Source organism: Carettochelys insculpta, chromosome 1 (genome assembly GCF_033958435.1).
Source record: "Carettochelys insculpta isolate YL-2023 chromosome 1, ASM3395843v1, whole genome shotgun sequence".
Classification (NCBI taxonomy): Eukaryota; Metazoa; Chordata; order Testudines; family Carettochelyidae; genus Carettochelys; species Carettochelys insculpta.
In genome coordinates this window covers 130,755,671-130,778,553 of record NC_134137.1, presented here as the reverse complement: position 1 = coordinate 130,778,553, position 22,883 = coordinate 130,755,671, and the positions used below count along the sequence as shown (strand labels likewise).

The window sequence follows — 22,883 nt, the reverse complement described above, 5'->3', positions numbered from 1 at the left end:
AAAAAGGGATGCATGTGAAGAACTTCTGCAGCAAAATAAGACTTTTCATACCTATGAGAATTACCCACTGGAACTACCTTTTTAAAAATCAACTTCTGTAGACTTGAAAATTAACAGATATATTTTTAAGATTTGTCTACTAGATTTCAACTAATAAAGTGAACCGGCATATACAGACATAACCTTTTTTGTTCAAGGCCAGTTATGTATGTCGTTTACACTGCAGCAGGAATTTCTGAGATTGATTATTTATTGAATTTTTGACATGCTGTCCACACGTCATTTTTCACATTCATGAGACTTTTTTGAAAACTGTTGCAGAAAGTGCTACTAAATGATGATGATGATGATATCCTTCATTTACTGTATCACAAAATAAACGGGGTAGCTCTTTTGTGAAAATCTCTATTTTTTTTTAAGAAAGTTAAAATTTCTCATGGTAACTTAAAATAGTTGCTAATGAACAGTGACCATACTTATAGTAATTTTCAGCTGAGTTACTTTAATGAGGGATGGTTACTTTAGTCAGAGGTGGTGCTTGATCCTGCCAAGAGGGCAGGGGACTGGGCTAGATGACCTCCCAAGGTCCCTTCCAGGTCTAGGACATGTGTATCTCCAATTAAAAATTAAAAAAAAAAATTAATGTGCATTTGAACAACAGATGTTTAATGACTCTGCAAAGATTAATTGATAAAAGCATTGGTATCCTGTCCTTTAACAACAAATGAAAGCAAGTTTATCAAGTATGTTAATGGATTGGTCTTCCTGCTTCAATGTTTTTGATGTTTAATGTGCTTTATACATTTAAACATTTTACTGACTTTGTTATACCATTATATATTACTGATTGTATTTTATTTTTCCTACTTTTGTGTTGCAAAGCTATCTCATTACTGTAATTGACTCCTAGGCCACATTGCTCCATGGAAGTAAGGAATAAAACATTAAAGTATTATGGATTCTGTAATAGATATGTTTGTGTGCTTCTTCATACTAATGGAAAGACATAGTAAATTCATCTTAAACTCATTTAACATTATCGTAGAGTAGGAGGTATTAGATGTGAGGTGGTGATGAAAATGTGTGCATCATTGCAACATGATAAAAAGTTTATGTACTGAATCAAGTCAATTTCATGTCTGGTCTCTTTTTTAATTTTATAGATGTGGCTTACCTAACAGAAGAGAAGGTAGATGAAATTCTTGAACTGTGTAGAGAGAAAGAGGATTATTCTCCTCTAATCCGTGTCATTGGAAGAGTGTTTTCTAGTGCTGAGTCATTGGTACAAAGTTTCCGAAAAGCCAAGCAGCATACCAAAGAAGAGCTGAAGTCTCTTCAAGGAAAGGATGAAGATAAGGATGAAGATGAAAAAGAAAAAGCTGCCTGTTCAGCTGCTGCAATGGAGGAGGATTCAGGAGCATCATCATCTTCATCAAGAATAGGTGACAACACACAAGGAGATAACAACCTACAAAAATTAGGCCCCGATGAAGTTTCTGTAGATATTGAAGCAGTCAGAAGGGTCTACAATAGATTACTTTCTAATGAAAAAATAGAAACTGCCTTTTTAAATGCACTTGTGTACTTGTCACCTAACGTGGAATGTGACTTGACTTACCATAATGTGTACTCTCGGGATCCTAACTATCTGAATTTGTTTGTAATTGTTATGGAGAATGGCAATCTTCACAGTCCTGAATATCTGGAAATGGCTCTGCCATTGTTTTGCAAAGCAATGAGCAAGCTGCCCCTAGCAGCTCAAGCAAAACTAGTCAGATTGTGGTCTAAGTACAGTGCAGAGCAGATTCGGAGGATGATGGAAACATTTCAACAGCTTATCACCTATAAAGTCATAAGCAATGAATTCAATAGTCGCAACCTAGTGAATGATGATGATGCCATTGTTGCTGCTTCAAAGTGCTTGAAAATGGTTTACTATGCAAATATAGTTGGAGGGGATGTGGACACAGACCACAATGAAGAAGATGATGAGGAGCCCCTCCCAGAATCCAGTGAATTAACTCTTCAAGAACTTCTGGGTGAAGAAAGAAGAAATAAGAAAGGGCCTCGAGTGGACCCACTGGAAACTGAGCTTGGTGTAAAAACTATAGATTGCCGAAAACCACTTATCCCATTTGAAGAATTTATTAATGAGCCACTGAATGATGTTCTAGAAATGGACAAAGACTACACTTTCTTCAAAGTAGAAACAGAAAATAAATTCTCTTTTATGACCTGTCCCTTTATACTGAATGCTGTTACCAAGAACCTGGGATTGTATTATGACAATAGAATCCGCATGTACAGTGAACGACGCATAACTGTGCTCTACAGTTTAGTTCAAGGACAGCAGTTGAACCCATATTTGCGACTCAAAGTAAGACGTGATCACATCATAGATGATGCTCTTGTCAGGGTAAGTCATGCAACTGTGTAAAACTTAAGTATGCTATACCGTAATAGTAGCTAAAATCCTTCACTGCCTCAAACAAAAATATGCTCACTAATTACTGGATTTCTGCAAGTTAAAATATATCCTACAAACTTAAAGTTCTGTCCTGCACGTTGAGGATACAGCATCAAGGGAATATTTGTATAGTAAGCATAACTCTTCTGGTGTTTGCAGACGTTGAACTTAAACTTCTAAACATCTTGTCCCTTAGAAGTATAGTATTCAGTGTTGAGTGCAGCCCTTGCTACTGGATGTTGGCTTGCCAACTCTTTTCTTGTCTATTGGAGCTTATTTTCCCTTGAACATACTTTCTTTCAATTAGCCTTAATGTTGAAATGTTCTATACTTGATCATAGTCCAAAAGTGAATTTTATCTTTCAGGAGACAGTTTGAAGAGAAGCCATGTAATTGTGTTCAATGGGTGGGGTAGAGGGGGGTGTTCCTATTATTTAAAAAAAAATTAGGTGAACACACAATGAGTAAATTAAAATTTTCCAGTGGCTTCATCTATGCATATTAGTAAACCATAACTTTTAGTGCAAAAGGCAGAGCAGTTTCAGATACCTGAAAAGTGCAAGAGTAGCCCTCATGAGGCTTATTACTCTAATGATATGATTTCTTACATTAAAATTCATTGTAGAAACAATTGCTAGAACCATTTTGAGAACAAAGGGATTAGTGAGTTATGCGAGGCATCCACTAGGAAAATAGTACAGAAATTTGTGGAGAGAAGTGGTAAACATATTTTCTACTCTGAATATAGCAAATTAACCTTTTAAAGGTTCATTCGTCTCATCAACTCATTTCTCCCATTCTGGGTCTTTCCACGTGCTCTGCTGCTGTTTGCCTATAATTTGTTACTGATAAAGTGCATTGATGTTAAGTGTATTGAGCTTATGCTGTTAATTGTTATTAAAGAGGCAAAACTGAGAGCCCTAAATGAACTCCCAGTTCAATGTTGTGAGGAGTAGATTTTAACTTTCAAAGAGCCTGGCTGCTGCCTGGGTAGAGATTAGTATTATGGCTAAACTGAGACGACAACTGCCTCAAGTACTACTGTGGCATGGGACTTGTGAAGCGAAAATGAGCTTTTCTCTTTGGAACTCATGTGAGACATCCAGCACTGAGAAACAGCTATATTGCTGTAAACTTAACTTTACTCTGTGTACCATTCTTTTATCATTTGAATAAGAATGTGCTTACTGATTTCATGGCTTATCTGATTTATAGCTGTGTCCAACCATGTGGTGTTGTGGTAACCTCTTGGGATTATTGCAGTAACTTCAGGCACCTTCTAGATATGTAAATTGCAGGGGACAGCAGAAGGCAAAGTACACTTTTTGTCTGTTTATAATGCTCTGAGAGTAGATAGCAGTCAGTTTCAGAAGAGTGTTTAAATGCGGTAAATACATGCAAGGAAATCTGGGGAGTAAAAATTGTGCAAAAAAGTACTCAAGGCTTGTCTACACACTGCGCAGCAACAGCACAGTTACACCAGTGCAGGTAGGCAAGACATGACCTATGCTGAAGGTAAAGGTTCTCCCATTGCCATAGGTACTCCCTGCTGTCTGCACCAGCATTTGGATTGGTATGACTGTCGCTCACCAGCGTGAATAATCGCAGCCTTGGGTGATGTAATTGTATCAACATTAAATGGGTAGTATAGACCAAGCCTTAGAATGATGCTTATTTTGAAAGGAGATTGAAATCTATTTACAAAAACAAACTGATTTCCTGGCCTGGCAGTGTTAGTGTGAGGGACATGAATTTTCAATTGCTTCAGTTTTGCTTGCTTTCTAATAAACCTGGCCGAGCGCAGTTAAGATGAACAGAATTGAATTGTGGTGTGTATTAGTAGTGACAAGAACTGTTGGCCATTCCTGGAAATAAAGGCTTTATTTTCCACTGTTAGGGAAGTGAAGGTTCACTTACTTTGACAGACAAGGGAACTGTGGGTTTTGCTCCAGGTACCTTCTAATTCCAAAGGGAGCAGGGGGAGGGGAGGAACTCGCACTCCGTCCTACATCTGCCAGCACTCAACATGCACTGGGCAAAATTAAAGTTCTGCATGGTTTCCCTGGCCTCCATCATCCCCTCTCTGGATCCAGAAGTCTGATATGCTGCCCTTGACTTCAAGGAAGTATACTTCCACTTTGCAGTCTTCGGAGGCTAACATTTCCTCCACTTTACAGCGGGCATGCATCACTACCAATTTGCAGCGCTTCTGTTTGGCTTAGCGACAGCACGAAGGGTATTTGCAAGGTGTGTGTTGCTCATGGCAGTTTACCTCAGACATCGGGGTATTATGATCTGTCTTTGGCAACTGGGTGGTCAGAGAACACTTCAGGTGTTGGTCCCTTTAATTTTTCCCACCCCCCCAAGTGGAATGCATTTTTCTTATATTCACCAACGTGGAAGTGATGTATGACATGTCACCTTCAAATTGATGCACATAACAAAATTCGTGGGGCTAAAGGATTCTGAATGTGGGAGAGGGCTCAAGGCTGGGGCAAAGGGTAGGGGTGGAGGAGTGTGAGGGCTCCAGTTGGGGGTGCAGGCTCGAGTGGGGCTATGTTGTGAGTCTTGAGGTGCAAGATGGTGCTCAGGGATAGAGGGCTCAAGGTGGGGTGGCGGTTAGTGGGTACGGTGAGGAGGAGCCTCTTTTCCCTGGCCATGGCTGTTCCATGCTGGGGCTGGTGAGATGGATCCCACCCCTGTTCCTTCTCATCATCCCTGGCAGTTTCATGGCTTGGGGAGAGAGAGCGGACCCTGCTGCAACCATGCACCCCTGCATGGAGCTTAATGGTAAGCTGCCGTAGATGTGTACCTTAGGAGGAACTTAAACACCAAGTCTTGGGTTGAGAATGCCTCATGGTGCTGCTGGAAGAGCATGACTGGCTTAGCGTGATGGTAAATAAAGTGAAATCAACATCATTCCCGTACAAGGGATAGAGTTCATCGGGGCAGCGCACAGTTCCACCCGTGCAAGTGTATGCCTCCCCCACAAAAGATTACAGGCAATGAGCTCGTCACAGACTTCACCAAGTTCCTCTTCAGCCTGGCGTGTATGTTGCAGGTCTCAGGAGACTATATGAGGTCACTTCAGCAGTAGTCTTGCACTGTATATACCCTTACCAGTAATCACTTTTAGAAGGTCATGTCCATTCCTCTGGCTATTCTCACTGTGCTGCAGTGGTGAACCAGTTGCGATGCATTCCTCTCCAGGGTCCCATTGGACAGCCTGAGACCTTCTGTGTCACTGAAGACAGATGCCTGAGACCTAGGCTGGGGGACACACGTTGATGTCCTATGGTCCCTGGGCATGTGGCCAAAGCAGAATTTGGTTACATAGAAACCTCAAAGAGCTCATGGTGGTTTGCCTGGCTTACAAGGTATTTCAACTGTACCTAGCCAGTTGAGTGATCCAGGTATTGACAGACAACATGGCTTCCATGTTTTGCATCAACAAGCAAGGGAAGAATGTGGTCATCTTTCCCCTGTCAAGAGGTGATCAAGCTGTATTAGTTCATCTGCCATGCCATTCACCTAAAGGCTTCTCTCCTTCTGGGTGTCAAGAATTGACTGGCAGATCTTTCTTCTCCAGACTACACACAACAACTTTCAATGTTGACTAGGTCCTTTGGATACTACTACAATGCAAATAACTTCAATAATAATTAAATACGGGATTTTTTTTCTTCTAGTTGATCAGTAAACTGAATGACTGTAATTTGAAATATCTGAGATTACTGACAAGTATTACTGACATACATGTTTCTGTTCTGTGGCAGTGGATGCAAAAAGAACAAATAAAATAAGGGCTTGTCATAACTGTGGTTTTCATCACAGTATTGAGAGACTCAGTACAATTGAAAATCCCCAGCGTAAACAGACTGGACTGATGTAAAAAGTGGTTTGTAAAGCTGCTCCTTAATTTCATGCATCTGCATGATGGTGTACAACCCCTGGTGCAGAAAATTCCAGTGTAGACAATCCGTAAGGCTAATTATTTTTTCTGTTTTCTCATACCAAAAGATTACTCCTGGGTAGACTGAAAAGTGATACAGTCCAATCAAAGTTTCTTGTGAAATGTTCAGGCATATTCATACAGAGTCAATTCAAGGATGAATGAACTCACACATTTATGAATCAGTGCATTAGTTTTGTTAAAGTAACTGAAGAAATATGTTACGAGGGGTTCTTCGGTAGGTTGATGGGAGATTCTGGTGAGCCTGATGCTCTCGGTTCTTCACTCTTTGGTTTAGTCATTATTTTCATTTTTCATTTTCCACGTGGCTAGATATAGCAATGGCAAACCGTTGAATGCAGTGATTCCTTTCACTGAAAACTGACATATTCCAACACCTTAATGGGATTCAGTTGATACTAATGGTAATTCCAATTTTTAATTATTCCATTGATTAAATGTGGTAGTTTTTGTCATTTATTCTGTTTTCTATTTCCACTGCCTAATTTTATGTATCTCAAACCCAAAAACTTTAATTTAATGAAATTACTAAAAACAAGAGACAGGGCATTAATGCATCTGTGCTGTTGGTAAGACATAAAAGTCCTCAATAGATAAGTTGTTACTTCACTCCCAAATTCATGGCTTGCATAATGCACTTAGAGTTTTGATTTTTATTACCTTCCTGTATTTATACTTGTGGGTGTCATCTTCCTGCATTTCTGTTTCTCCATTTTTCCTGTATTTGTTCTGCATGCATCGGTTGTTCTGGTAAAATGGATATACTAATAACATGTTTATGTTGACTCAATAGTTAGAGATGATTGCCATGGAAAATCCTGCAGACTTGAAAAAGCAGTTATATGTGGAATTTGAAGGAGAGCAAGGAGTAGACGAAGGAGGTGTTTCCAAAGAGTTTTTTCAACTGGTTGTGGAGGAAATCTTCAACCCTGATATTGGTATGCAGTTTATCTCCCTTGTTTCAATGAAGAGCATGAACACATAGCTTCTTCCCATATCTACTTGCTCATTATGGGTACTCTGTCTCTCTCTTTTTTTCTTTCTCCTTCCCCTCTCTGTGAGGGTCTTCTGTATCCCTTGCTGAGTCCATAAGGGCATCTGATTCACTTTGGGATCCTGCATCTTACATGGTCACCATCCAAAGGGCAATTAGAATGACTGAATTACTTTTTGCTACTAGTGAAATTTATCACTTAGACATTTAACTCATTAACAAGTAATGAATACTTTTATTTCTACCTCCTTAAAACTTGAATCTCAACCATCTGTTGATTTCCCCATTGATTGAAAGTTTTACTTGTATGGTTCGTAATTAAAACTGAGAAGTAAAAAGCATAAAAATAAATAAATAAATAAAACTCTTACCAAACGCTAAAGGCAAACCTGTAAAAAGAGGTTGGTATTTTTTCATGTTTTAAGATCTGGCTGTACAAAAAAGGGTTCAACTAGTGATTCTAATTTTAATTTTTGTTGAAAGTTTAGAAATATTGTCAAATTCAAATCAATTAAAAGAAAAGTTAGTAGTAGATTAAAGGAATTACACCCATGAGTTCTAGCAGGTTTTTGTGGTTTAATAATCACATTTTCCTGGTGTGGGTTTTGTTTTTGTTTTGTAAATGTACTTTTCTCCATTTTCTACTTCTGTGTAAAAGAGCCGCTAAGGTAAGAGAACTGACTATAGGGGATACATAGTTCTATGCCAAAAACATAAAATGAATTTGAAAAAAATGTCTGCCTAGTTACTTCCAGTTATCACTTTTTTTAAATTCACACATACTTGAATTATCAAGTTTACCATTTCTCTTTAAAACTGAATGAGGAGGAGGGAAGAAATGTAAAAGGGATACTTGAGTCCCCTTTGTCCCCAAATTTCAAGTTTTAAAATAATGTTTTTACAAAACTTAAAAGACCTCTGTAGAATTTCCCAAGAGCTTTTAAAAACTATAATCACAATAGTTTGGTTATACAAACATTTTCCTGTTGTAACACAATCATCCCTTTGTGCATAGAAACAAATGTGGAATTGACTAGTTTGTTTTTGTTGTCAAAGGTCACAATAATAAAATATATGTACACATAAATTGAAAATAAGATTGAATGCTTTGTTTCAGTAGTATAGTGCATAATATAGGAAAGGAATTAATCTGTTGTCTCATCAAACTGTAATTGGCATTTTAAACTGTTTGTAACCATTTTTTACACTTATTGTGCACAAAGTTTTTAGTTTAAACGTGCCCTTCTGTGACCCTTTTCAGTGAAGTTATATATCTGTGTTAAAATCCTCCTCTGGAAGGATGTCTTGTTTCATTAAATTCACACTCTAGAAAAGTAAATCAGGAGCCAGTTTTGGTCACTTTCTCATTCAGTGTAAGTTAACCTGTTTTGAAGTCTAGCTCTTCCCCCCACACCACCACTTTTTAAGTGGAGAAAGTGCATGCTTTTAATTAGGTGGTTGCCTTACACAGGGGTGAGGAATCTTATTCTGAGTCAGGGCCTACTGTCCCAAAGTAGAAGTAGTTGGGGGAAACACACAAGTGAGAAGCGTGCACACGCACACACAGAGAAACCCTTGGTGACGTGGTTCTTGACTAAGACACCTCACTCCCTTTGTGCTCCAGAGTCAGGGCCTACTGTCCCAAAGTAGAAGTAGTTGGGGGAAACACACAAGTGAGAAGCGTGCACACGCACACACAGAGAAACCCTTGGTGACGTGGTTCTTGACTAAGACACCTCACTCCCTTTGTGCTCCAGCCTCATGGAGGTGTGGAAGGACCAAGGTTCAGGGCTTCCTTCATACTAGATTAACTCTTCTGGGAGCCCAGAGCTAGTAGATTTGGGGTGGGACCGAAAATGAGGTTGGGTGCAGGAGCAGGCTGAGTGGGGGACCTGGGTGGGATAAAGGGTGCAGGAGTGGGGTGGGCATGGGGGTGTTGGCTCTGAGTGGAAGGTAAGGTGCAGGAGTGGGCTGGAGGTGTGAGGTCTTTGTGAGAGGTGGGTTGCAGGAGCGGGCTGGGGCAATGGGGCTGGCCAGAAGGAAGGGTGCAAGAGCAGGCTGGGGCTCTTTCTGCTGTGGTTGGTAGTCTGGAAGCCCACTTGGAAACGTCAGTGAATTCAGAAAGCAGAATGCAGCATCCCGCTTTACTCAGTACAGTAGACCCAGGACTTATTCAGGGGTTGTGTTCTCATAACCCCCACATAAGTCAAATTTCCCCTGCGAGGCAAGGGAGCCAGGAAACTGACCAGGGCACCAGCCCTGGTCAGTTTTCTGGCTCCAAGTGGAAGGGAGTTGGGGGGGACCAGGCAGCAGCCTGGCTCCCAGCTCCCCTCCACTTGAGGGAGCCAGGAAGCTGACCAGCACCAATGCTTATCAGTTTCCTGACTCCCACAGTGAGGTGGGGAACTGGGAACCAGGTGGCAGCCTGGCTCCAGGCTCCCCTCCATTGTCTGGAGCCAGGAAACTGAGCAGCACGTCATTGGTCAGTTTGCTGGCTCCCGCTGGCAGGGAGCCAGGGCAGCTTCTTCCAGCCAAGGGAAGCTGTGAAGAAGGCGCAGCTGTCTTTCTCCCCAGCCTCCTCCAGCTGGGAGAAGCCACACCGAGCAGACAGCTGCGGTGCAGCTTCTCCCAATGGGAAGAAGCCAGGAAGAAGCCATGTCACCACAGCCACTTGCCTGGCTTCCCCCAGTTTGGGAAGCCAGACAGGCAGACAGCTGCAGAGCAGCTTTGAGTTGCTCTTAACTAGCGTTAATGCAAGTTGAAGTCGTGTTTTGGGGTTTACTGTAATATGTTTCATAAAGACCATGTTCTTGTGTTCTAAAAACTACTTGGGTTTTCCAGTTCATTGCCTTGCTGGGTGAGGGCTTGTCTGCACGTGAAGGTTACTTTGTATTAAGGAAAGTCCAGATATGGAGTTATTCCGGATGAGGTATTCTGGATAATTCCACACACAGTCCCTTAAAGACATCTCTGTGCATGCACCATCCCACTGGTTGAGATTTACTAAGATACTTTTACAACCCTAAATTCTTGTACTTGGACCAACTTTTATGAATGGGCCTGAAGTCTGAATTTGGAATTCTCTTACCTGTTGGTCCAAGTGAGCTGGAATTTGTTGGCCTTCAGCTTTTGTCAGTGGGGGATTACTTTATTTTTATGACTGGGGATTGTGACAGGTTGCACTAGGCCCAGAGGCCCCAGCTAGAGGCCTCATGATTCCACCATACTCTGTCTCAGAGAGGAGCAGAAAAATCCTCCAAACAGCCTAGAATGGCTGCTTCCCTGCAAACAATGAGAGGCTAGAAGATGCTCTCATAAGAAGTCCTGGGCCAGTGTCAGTCAGTTGCTGTCTGGAGCTGGAGGAAAGAAAACTGTGTTTCTGGCTGGCCGGCTGAAAGAAGCAGCAGAACCATGGGCAGATAATTGCTGGCAGGGACTGAGGGAGCAAGAAGGAGCTCCTGGCTGACTGCTTGGACTGAATCCAGTGAGAGCTGCAGGAAGACAGTGTTTCCAGAGAGGCGGCCCTGGGTATATTGCCCTATTCCAGGGGTGGCAGTATTTAAAGACTTGAGCCTAGTGGGGGGTTACAGAGACGCCAACAGGGAAGTACTAGGATAGGCACCGGTTGGTCTATATGCCCTAGAAGGGGATCTGTTCTCTTTGACATACAGACTGTATGAGATGATAAGTAAGAGGGCTGAGTTGTTTCCCAGGAGGGTTTTCATCCACAGACAGGGGTCACTACAAACTGAGAGCCTGCAGGCGTGTGCACTCAGTCAGGAGGCATGCTGGAGAGGTGGGAGCCAGCCCACTGCATGGTGACTTTGGGAGATGGGTTATAAATGTGTGCTTTTATAAGTTACACACATGTTCCTAGAAGCTGTGGTCCTTATGTTGTATAAAACTGGAAAAATAAATTCATACTCTGAACATGTAATGTTTTTGATAAATTAAATAGAAGACCAAATTTAAAATGTAATTTTAGATGTATTTCTGGCACAGATGGATTTATAAGGTGGATTTTTAAATTGTTTGCTCTACGTTTTTGTTTCACTAAATATAAAAGTAATCATTTAAAATCATTTCTTATAGGTATGTTCACATATGATGAGTCTACAAAACTGTTTTGGTTTAACCCATCCTCTTTTGAAACTGAGGGTCAGTTTACACTGATTGGCATAGTACTGGGTCTGGCTATTTACAATAACTGTATACTGGATGTACATTTTCCCATGGTTGTCTACAGGAAGCTGATGGGCAAAAAAGGAACTTTCCGTGATCTGGCAGATTCTCACCCTGTAAGTTCATTCTGTTCCTTGAATTTATTGCTACAGGTTGGGAGAAATGTATGTTCCTTTATTTTAGATTTTATTTCAACACAAGCTTACTCTAAGAATAGGAGACAGTGTAATACTCCACCAGGTTAAAGGAAATGTTCTGTGGTTATTTGTCAAAAGGTATGAATTGGTCAGTGATGGAACCAATACATCTGAATTAGAGACGCATACATTTTCAAGCCATAGGGTAGCTAATTGGTCAGGAGAGCAAGTCATGGGTGATCCTGTTTCTGCTTCTGCCTCGCTGTGTGAATGTGGGCAAGTCACTTAAACTTCTGTACCAAAACAAACCAGTCTGTAAAACTAATCTTTTGTAAAACACTTGTTAAAACTTCATATGGAAGTTCCATGCTGTGGAGATTAATTTTTTTTTTTTTTAAAGTAAAAGGCGGTTGTGGCAGGTGCAGATTATCCTCAATTCTTGAAGCAGTTATCAGTTTTTTCATACACTTCTTGTTTTCTTGTTATCTTAAAAGTAGAGCTAAAGCATGAAGGGAGATGATCTTGCTGGTCGCTGTATAATAGCAATAACCCCCCAACAAGTATGTGTGAGTAGACAGTTAAAGCACATCTCAAATATTTTGGTCTCATGTTCAACAATGCAAAACATGGTTTTAACATGCAACCTAATATGCTTAATTGCTGCTAGAATGATTCATTTAAATTAATTGGGGGGTAGTTTTTCCATTTTTATTTCTAAGGGCTATGCAGTGAATCACAAATGGGGAATCTCCCAGCACAGTGGCCACATGTGGTTGGTTAGAGTTAGTGACTGCCGGACTGCAAGATGGTTACTTTGTTAGGGTTTGCAGGCCTGGCCACTTGCTGCTCCCAGGAAATACGGGAAATGGCACAAGCCAGGCCATGGGTTCTCACAGCTCCCATTGACCCAGAGCAGCAAACCACAGCCAGTGGGAGCCTCCATGCCTGCGAACATTCAGGTAAAGGAACTGTCTGGCAGCCTACCAGCAGCTGATCCAGGCAGACCACAGGTACTAGAGGTTCCTGGCCACTGCACTAAATCTTTCCTTAATGAAAAATGGTTCAAAGAAAGAACAGAGAAAATGAGTAGGGTTAAAGGTTGTAGGATAAAGTGTTTTGTTTTACTATGTTAGAGAAAAAAAAGCTTAATTTTTATGGATTCCCTGGTCTGCTTAAATTGCTCCTCTTCCGGGACTGTGCCAAGTCAGGCCACCCTTTCAGCTGTAGTTTGAGGGCTGATAGCTAATTTAAACTCATTTTTATTATAAAAGCCAAATTGAGCTGTTACAGCTTCCCAATTTAGGTTTGGTTTTTTTTGTATATAACGAGTGAATTCACAGTTGTCAAGAGACTACAAACTGTGGGGTGGCCAATCTAATTTTTGTGGGATGAGAATGTGTGGATTTAAAATTTCAGTTTAGCTGTCACCTCTTTTCTTTTTCCAGGGTTGCCTTACTCTGCCACCCTACTTTAAAATCAGCCTTCAGAGACTCCATTAAACAGGCCCAGGGATATTTAAACAGTGATTGAGAGCTTTACATCTGTATAAAATTCAAAGTGGTCAGGCCACTTCGCACATTGTTGAGTACCACAGCCAGAATTCAAAGGGCAAGAGAGCCAGGTCTTGTTTAAAAGGCAGTGGTTCCTAAAACAGTGTTTATGAAAACGATGCATTTGAAAGTGTGTGTAGGCAGAGGAGGAAGATAGCTTGTAAGAGGGTGAGGATTGCCACTAATAGTCACAAAAAAAATACATGGGGAAATTTCACTATACTCTAACTGGAGAAGGAGTTCTCTCTCTCTTCAGTGTGCATCCTGGAGTGGCTCATACCCCTGTCCCCTTGTGACAGTACTTGAACAACTGCAGCTGCTAGGAGGTATTCCTAGGTGCCTCTTCAGAGCTGCACAGCTTAATACTGATTGAGTACAGGGACTCAGAAAGCTCCCTAAACTCCTTCAAACAGCGTACATTCGTTTTAAAAAATTCCACTTATATTGGGCACTTACTGACCCTAACTTGTGCTTATTTTTCAAAGTAAGGGTCAGGTATTTGGCAGCACTTTCACTTCCTCCTTTTCATATCATGTGCACATTTTCCTGGTGTTTCAAGGGATTATGCTGGGATTTGGTACAAAGTTGTGACCTCCTTCAAAAAGTTATAGCTGGCCAATCCAAGTGTGTTTTTGGAGAAGCAGTAGCTAAAGCTCTACCCTGATTATCACAGGTGATAAAATGTGGAATTTGTATTTTACAACTCTGTCGTCATATTTTTATCTTATTAGGTTCTTTATCAGAGTTTAAGAGACTTGTTACAGTATGAAGGAAGTGTGGAAGATGATATGATGATAACGTTCCAAATATCTCACACCGATCTCTTCGGCAATCCAATGATGCATGATTTAAAAGAAAATGGAGATAAAATCCCTATCACAAACGAAAACAGAAAGGTAAGCCATGTGGCACTCTTGATGGTGGAATGATCTGTGTCATTATACGTAGCTCAGAATTTCAGTCAGTATTCTCCAAGCAAGTAATTAAAACATTTTGAGCTAAAGATAAAGAAATTGTTAAATTTAAAATTCTAATACACACATCCCTCGTTAAACGAGTACTTTATTTACAAGCACTTGCTTAAACGAGGGACACACATACCTCCCTTAGTTCACTCGATGAGTGAACTCCCCCCCGGCTAATGTGAGCATAACCCCCTCCCTGTGGCTCCAACCCCCCATAGTCTCTCACACACACCGGCCCCGCAACCCCAAACCGTAGCAGTCAGACCCCCTTGCTGTCCCTGCAGCCAGACCCCCCTGCCACCTGTGCCCCCCGCAGCCTGACCCACAGCCCCAACTGTGGCCGCCTGAATCCTCCCCTCTTCCCATGGACCCAACCTGCCAGCAGATTTTAACCTTCTCTCCCTCTCACGGCCCCAAACTACCCCCAGCCTTTAACCCTCCCCAACCCAAGGTTCACTTACCTTTCAAAAGCAGCGCCACTTGCTGCCACTTCTTCCTCAAGTTAGGAGCCCTAGGAACCCATCAGAGACTTTACATGTATTTTAATGGGAATTTTGTGTCCCTGTTATGAGTTTTTGCCTATGAGCAGAAAGTTGGGAACTAATTGTGCTTGTGTAGGGAGGGATGAGTGTAGTCTAATTTGATTAAAAATAGAAAAAGTGCTTTTGTAAAATGCTCTTGCATGTATGACTTCGCAAATATCAGTTGAAAATAAATTCACTGTAACACATCTATGCATAATACATGAGTAATATTTAACACTCCTTTTTAATGTGTGTTGTTTACAAGCAACTGTCAGCCTAGATATTGATTCTGGATTAAGTTGTGTGTATGCAGATTGCTGTGTGAACTGGTTATAAAATTAGTATATTGAAATGTGTACACCGGACTTTACATTGTATGTCTTCCCAAACACATTTGGACTCAGCATCTGAGCATCCATCTTATAAGAAAATGTGCCAGACCAGAAGACCATCTACACGCACTGCTGAATGGTCTTTAAATTTGTCTGAAATCCAATAAAGCTTTCATAACATGTAGAAGTGAGTTTTGTCTTGGATTTTGTGGTGGCTTAAACTTCATTTGCTGTGTTCTACCAGAGTCCTCCAGATTTGTGGATGTATGTTAGGAGGAAGAGAGAATTTTTTTCTTCCTCACAAACATGGTTTCTCAAATGAAGATGTCCACCCCCCGGGAAGAATCCACCTGGACTAATTTGTGCAAGGATGAGGATGATTTCTGTTTAAAAATTTCAGTAAATGTGAAGTTGACAGGATTGTCCAGTCATAGCTCAGCTGCCCCTGAGAGTGATTGTAGGTCGGCCACATCCAGTAGTTCACTCTGACTTGGTTCCATTAATGAGAAGATGAATTTACACAATACCAGCTAAGACTTGTTCTCCCTATTTAAAGCATTAGACAAAAATGTCTTGTGGGGTGTATCTTGTTTTTTAAATGTGTGCTTTGGCTTTTAACTGTTAAATTGTGGGGTTATTTTCTTACAGGAGTTTGTTAATCTCTATGCGGACTACATTCTCAACAAATCAGTAGAAAAGCAGTTCAAAGCCTTTCGGAGAGGATTCCATATGGTGACTAATGAGTCTCCACTGAAATATTTATTTAGACCAGAAGAAATTGAATTGCTTATTTGTGGAAGTAGGGTAAGAAAGCTGGAATATGCAACAAAACAAATTTCTGGGTTTTTTAGTCCCAAAGATGCAATTATAGGTGGTGATAAAATGTCTTCATTTACAGAATCTAGACTTTCAAGCACTAGAAGAAACTACAGAATATGATGGTGGCTATAGCAGAGAGACTCTTATTATTAGGTAAGTTCTCTAACTTTTGCAGTGATACATGAGACAACTGTATTTTATTAAATTCATGATGAATAGACATCTGTAATGTGTTAAGTGTTTTGGAAGTACAAAGTCTAGCAGGAGCTAATTTATCTGTTGTTGTTACTGAATTATCTATAATTTCACTAAAATGAGTGCTTGAATCAAGTCAGTGAATGCTTAACATGCCATTCCAGAATAAGATTTTTAAACCAATGAAAATGTATCGAAAGCTGCGGAAGAACCTGCAGAGGGAACAAATGGTTCCTTTGCTTGTGATCTTTTTTACGCATGTGCTTTCTTGCTGAGAGATGAAAAGGGGTCGTTAGTTAATCCCCAACTGAGCAGGATTATTTCTTACACTATGTTACCTAAAAAGACAAGGAGTCCTGTAGCACCTCGAAGACTAACAAATTATTTATTAAGGCATGAACTTCCATGGGTAAGACCCACGTGTTCAGATTTGGAACAAAAATAAGAATCCAGGGTTTATATTGTCCTTGTAATAAATAAGGTAATTGAGATCTCTGTTAAGCCCCAGGTTAAGTGTGTCAGACTTGCAAGGACAGTTTTCCCCACCTTTTGATATTTGCAGGAATGGCACCCATCACACTTAATTTACTTCTTCACCGGTCCCTTTAATTGCAGGTGACTGCCTCTTCCCCCACCCCGCCTGTCTTCCCTAAACCTCTTTGCTATATAAACCCTGGATTCTTATTTCTGCTCCAAGTCTGAAGACATGGTTCTTACCCAAGAAAGTTCATTACCCAATACATAAAACTGTTAAGTCTTTAAGGTGCTACAGGACTGCTTGCTTACTTGCTCGTTTAGTGTAGCTGCGGACTAACATGGCTATTCCTCTGAGACTATGCTACCTATTTACCTAGTTTTGTTTTAAAAATGTTTAGGGCCTTTTCATTTCCTATCTGGATTATTCCCACATAGGGGAAAGGAATTTCCACCTCTTAGTACTACTTGGAGAATTTCCAATTGATTCTTTTCTTGGGGTGAGAGAATCTGTGGGACCTATGCTGATGAAGTTCTTTAGCCAGTCCTTCAAGAGAAAATTCCTTAGTACACAGCTGGGGAAAAAGGTAGATTGGTCCTTTGGGGTGGCTCTTAAGGGATCAATTCCACTGTGTGCTCAGCCACATCCTTCTCACCCACTGAGCCCATGTTGCACAGAAGGATTCTGTGGGGGTCAAAAACAGAATAATCTTACAGAGAGTTTCCTATCCACCTCTGAGAGAGGGTAGTGTAATCCTTATAATCTTTGGCTGGCCCTCTGTCCTGCAGCCCATTGTTGTATTTTTCTTCTAATTCCTTTCCAGTCTGTCTACATCATTCTTGTTCTGAGGTTTCCTCATCCGAATGAAATATTCCGTGTGTAGTCTCTCATTATAAGTACCGAATACAGTCAAATGATCTTCAGAACCATGAAATAATAAATGGTGATTTTTTCCCCCTCAAAGATGAATATCCTAATAGGGTAAAGTGTCATAATCGGTGGGTTCATTTGTTATCGCATATCATCCATACAAAAGGCCTTCAAGCCATGCCATTTGTCAAGAATGAGGATGTGCAAAATATTGTGTTTACCCTAATTATGATTATGGAAAAATGTAGCAGCTCCAAAAACTCAGCATTGATTATTTTGCCTACAATCTGGCTAACATTTTAGATAAACTATTCCATTTATATTGCAGAATTAGTCTTTTCTGGTCTTTATTTTAACCTCAGTTTTGATCTTAACATACAGTTGGTAGTTAACATGTGATTTGAAATATATTAGTCAAGCTAGTGTTGATGTGTTTGGTAACATGATGGAAGAGAGAAACCAGATTATCAGAAAATAGAGTGTGTGGCATTTAGGGGTGTAAAACTCCAGTTAATTAGTTAACCAGTTCGGGGGAGGGGTGACTGAGGAGGCCACTGATGCCAGGCTGGAGCAGCTCCAGCCACACCGGAGCACTCTAGACTTGCAGCAGCCCCACAGGGATGGAGCAGCCCCCTGCCTGCACTGGTTACTGGTTAATCTATAACATCCCTAATGTCAATAAGGATAGTTGAGAAATACAAAAATAAAAACCATGTAAAAACCAACTGGCATTTACAAATTATTTGCTAACTTTAAAATAGTCTGTAACAGTTCTACAAAGGTTAATAACTTCACTTTTCAATGATGTTGAAATATGTCATGTAGTTTCAAAACTGCAGCAGTTAACAAATGTTTGATTGCAGTTTTGTTCCTCTCCTGTGAGCTCAATTTATACACTTATGTGTTAGAGGATCAAATGTGGCATATTTAATCATGGCAATTAACAGCTGCAAGTTGCACAGTTCCAGTAGTGGTGAAAGTTGCATACAAATAGGTGTTGTTTATATCAGTACTCTGAACATTTTCTCTTGCTGTCTCAACGTTTTGTTTTCAATTTCCCCTCAATAGGGAATTCTGGGAAATAGTCCATTCCTTTACAGATGAGCAAAAAAGACTATTTTTGCAGTTCACAACAGGCACAGATAGAGCACCTGTGGGAGGACTTGGAAAATTAAAGATGATTATAGCCAAAAATGGCCCAGACACAGAAAGGTAAAATATTGGCCTTTTGTTTGGGCGGTGGGGGGGGGGGGGGAGAGAATATTGACTTCCTAATAATTAAGGCAGGTTGTGCAAAGTGAAAATATTAGCTGACAAATCTTTAGGTTAAAGCTTAAGTATCTCTTACAGTAGCATTTTAATAATATTTTGTAATGCAGTGACCTCAACATTACGTGAAATGGGTATAAATTGTGAACCAGAGCCGGAGTATTGCTGTTCTTGCATATGTAAAATCAGGTGAAGTAGCATGGTAGCTCTCAAAGATTAGGATGCTTATGTGCGTGTGCTGTGCATTGCAATGACTGAATTCTTCCTTTCTGTTTTTCCTCAGATTACCTACATCTCACACATGCTTTAATGTCCTTTTGCTTCCGGAATACTCAAGCAAAGAAAAGCTTAAAGAGAGATTGTTGAAGGCCATCACATACGCCAAAGGATTTGGCATGCTGTAATAAATAAATAAATATAACAAAAGGGATTAAAATGGTGGTGATGATGTCCCTGTCCAAAAAAGGCCATAAGATAGTGAGCTACAGTAGTCACCTGTGTTTGTGCCTCCCTTCTTTACTGGGGACACTGGGCTGGAACAGCAGATTTCAGCTGCTTATTGAACAAATTCTTTATTTTTTCTTTTAGCGTGAAAGTATTACATATTCTTTCACTTGTATGTACAGAGAGGTTTTCCTGAATATTTATTTTAAGGGTTAAATCACTTTTGCTTGTGTTTATTACTGCTTGAAGTTGAGCCTTTTTGAGTATTTACAAGAAAACAAACTGTACTCTCCCAAGGAAAATATTGCCATCATTTGTAGACCATGTAACCTTCAAGTATGTGCTATATTTTTGTCCCTGTATCTAATCAAATCAGGAACTGTACTTTTTTGAAGAGTTTGCTTTTGAAACTTGAAGTCTTGGAAAACAGTGTGATGCAATTACTGCTGTTCTAGCCCCCAAAGAGTTTCTGTTTAAAATCGTAATCAATAAAGATGGAAGGGAGAACTTGGAATGTTAAACTGCAGCCTTGAGAACTTTACTTTAGTCACAGCACAACAATTAAAACTCATTTCACTATGTGTTGTCTTCACACGTCTTGTAATATATTGTGTTTTAATTAGCAAAACTTATTTCTTAGACAATGAAAGGGTAGGAGTTTTGGTTACATTATTTTTAAAAAACAAAAGTTTACTGGGGAAAGTGCATTTTCAGCCAAACAGCTTTAGAGTAGAGAGTGAAATTTGTTGAGAAAAAGGATAGGAAGTTGCTATATTATAAACAAAAAGCATGTGGAAGTGCACTTAAATGAAGTTTTATTATTAATTGCCTATTATGTTGACATTTTAAATAGACAATCCAAAGTCTTCCCTACATGTTATGTCATCGTCCTTATTTAATGAAGTGTTGTTCCTTTATCAAGGCACATGATCAGTGTTGCAACATAATCAAAAGGGATGGCTCCTGTACCTTTCATTTTTCCTCTGACAGTAGACAAAATTGGAAATGATTAAAACTGACTTTTAAGACCTACTTTACATTGTTTATTCCCACCACAAACATGCCTTTCGAAAGGAAATACGAAGGTTACTTTCATCTGCTACATAAAACATGCAGTAGGTTTTTCATTTAAATCTACAGATCATATCAGAAGTAAATCCTTGACCCTTTGTAGTCTGTATATGTAACGTTAATGTCTCCTGTTGCAATATAAAGGGATTATGCATTTTTAACAATGAGGACACAGTTGGCATATCTTGTTTGACTGCAAGCAACAGCTGATGTGCAGAGCTGAGCTTGTGCCTTGACAATTGCTATAATTGACTACTACAGATCAAATCCATTTGGTGATTTGTGGGAAATTGGCATTAAAAGACATAGTTATGAAATCATTGGAGGGAGAAAAGATGTCTTTCAGGATTATTTTAATAAATTCTTTCTAGTAATAGAAACAGACAACTGTTATGTAACTACAATGCTGAATAAAAACAGTGACGTTTTTCACCATGGTTCAGTGAAAAAGAAGACAATGATTTCCTTGCTTTCATAGGTTAAGGAGCATCATTAAACTATTTATTTTGGAACCTTATTTAAAGTATATTGTATGCTGAGAATTACACAAATATAAAGGTCTCTAGAAATGCCATAACACAATGTTGTCAACCCTGAATATTCCAAAATCATGAGCCAGACCCCAAATCATGAAGATTGCCTTAAAAATGAACTTTACTTAAAATGAGACTTGGAAAAAAAGGGTTCTTTTTTACCTGGTTGTTAAGCCTTTAGTACACGTACAAGACGTTTTCAAGATTTTCTCCATTGCCACAGGGGCTAGCAACTTCTGTTTAAATGAAAGCTGAAACTCTCATCTAATCGCATCTGAAGAGCCTGATCTTTAAGAAAAATTTTAAATATTGCAAATCTCTCACTGCAACACTGAATCATTTGGACTCTTTGCCATCTCCCTATGCTTTAGAATAGACATTGGTCCTGATCTGTCTCGAGGCAGTTTGTAAGTATGAAAAGTTCTTGATACCACACATTTATCCTAGAACTGTTCAAACTATATCTCTTTAATGTGGTTTGCCCAGGAAAAGTTCTGAATGACATTTATGTCCAGTTCTGGGCACCGCAGTTCAGGAAGGATGTGAAGAAATTGGAGAGGGTCCAGAGGAGAGCAATGAGAATGATCAAAGGTCTAGAGAATATGACCTATGAAGAAAAGCTGAAGGAATCGGGTGTGTTTAGTTTGGAAAAGAGAAGATTGAGGGGGGACATGATAGCAGTTTTCAGGTATCTAAAAGGGTGTCATAAGGGAGAGGGAGGGAACTTGTTCTTCCCTGCCTCTGAGGATAGAACAAGAGGCAACGGACTGAAATTGCAGCAGGGGAGGTTCAGGTTGGACATTAGGAAAAAGTTCCTAACTGTCAGGGTGATCAAACACTGGAATGAATCGCCAAGGGAGGTGGTAGAATCTCCATCACTGGAGATATTTAATAAGAGGTTAGATAGATGGCTTTCAGGGATGGTCTAGAAAGTGCTTGGTCCTGCCATGAGGGCAGGGGGCTGGACTCGTTAACCTCTCGAGGTCCCTTCTAGTCCTACTCTTCTATGATTCTATGTGTAGTTCTCTCTACGTAGTATTTGTGGTGATTGTTATTTTTATATATCTCCAAAGGCATGGTAGGCATTTCAGAGTCAGGCAAAAATATATGGTTGTTTCTTTGAATCAGTTACATTCTAAATGGATGAGTACTTTATACTTTTTTATTCGGTAGCATATAGTAACATTAAAATAATACACAATTGTATTAACTTTCAAAAGCATGAACTGCTTTTGAGGGAACATTAGCAGATGCATACAAACTTTTGCTAATTACCTGATCTCTCGTTTAAGGATACTACCTACACTGAATCCTGACTTGAGCTTTATCTGTTGAGCACAGCCCTGATGGGATTCTCTAAATGCAAAGTCTTCTTTTGGTCCTTGAGTTGTAGAAGTAGTAGTAATAAGCCAGAACCCTCCCAGGCAGCTGCCCATTGTAAATACTGCCCTAAAGTGTTCCAGTCATTTTCGTTTTCTGACCCTGTCAAGGAGAAGGAGTTTCCTTAAAGGACTGACTTTTCTGTCTACAGCTACTCAAGATTCCTGTGAAATTGAATATTCTTCACAATCACTTCACTCTCGGGCGACTCCAGTACAGTTAGAGGCCTATAGAATTGACATTGGGAACATGGGTGCCCTTGGCAGCAACAAAATGCCTGTTCCTGGGCATCTTGGCACAGATCATGGTTTTTTTTCTTTTCAGAGAGGAAGGGGGAGCCATTTGGAATCAATTCTATTTTTGCCAGTACCTTCGTATTTTTACTAGACTCACAGCACTCTATATCTACCTTTGTCCTCCATACACTGATATTGTAATATCTTAAGCTCCTGAACTGGTTCACGGCCTTGTTTAGTGCTCATCACTTATTTGGTTCAATAGCCAATGTTTTCTTCAGTGCCCAAGTATCTATGGCTCTTTTATTTCAGGCATGGCATTGCAGGAAGAAAGGCTGCTCAGGTGTTTTAAATGCTTGCCAAGGTTCTCTCCTCAATAGTTGGAAACGTGGCACTTCAAGTCAGAGGAACCTCATCTTATAAGCATAGGGCAGGTACCAATATGGCTAGTAGCTCCCTGAGGTATC

General features: G+C 40.1%; 1 protein-coding gene across 5 annotated transcripts in view; it reads left to right on the top strand.

The window, feature by feature from the left end:
* Positions 1-20,779, top strand: part of UBE3A (ubiquitin protein ligase E3A) — a 91,273-nt gene extending 70,494 nt beyond the window's left edge. For all 5 annotated transcript variants that reach the window (XM_074991976.1, XM_074991962.1, XM_074991986.1 and 2 more), the window contains 8 exons: positions 1,164-2,416; positions 7,234-7,378; positions 11,527-11,732; positions 14,035-14,199; positions 15,773-15,928; positions 16,023-16,096; positions 18,552-18,695; positions 19,036-20,779. In XM_074991976.1, coding sequence (XP_074848077.1) covers positions 1,164-2,416; positions 7,234-7,378; positions 11,527-11,732; positions 14,035-14,199; positions 15,773-15,928; positions 16,023-16,096; positions 18,552-18,695; positions 19,036-19,156 — 2,264 coding nt within the window. In that variant the 3' untranslated portion in view covers positions 19,157-20,779. The remainder of the gene's footprint in view (positions 1-1,163; positions 2,417-7,233; positions 7,379-11,526; positions 11,733-14,034; positions 14,200-15,772; positions 15,929-16,022; positions 16,097-18,551; positions 18,696-19,035) is intronic.
* The last annotated feature ends 2,104 nt before the right edge of the window (positions 20,780-22,883 follow it).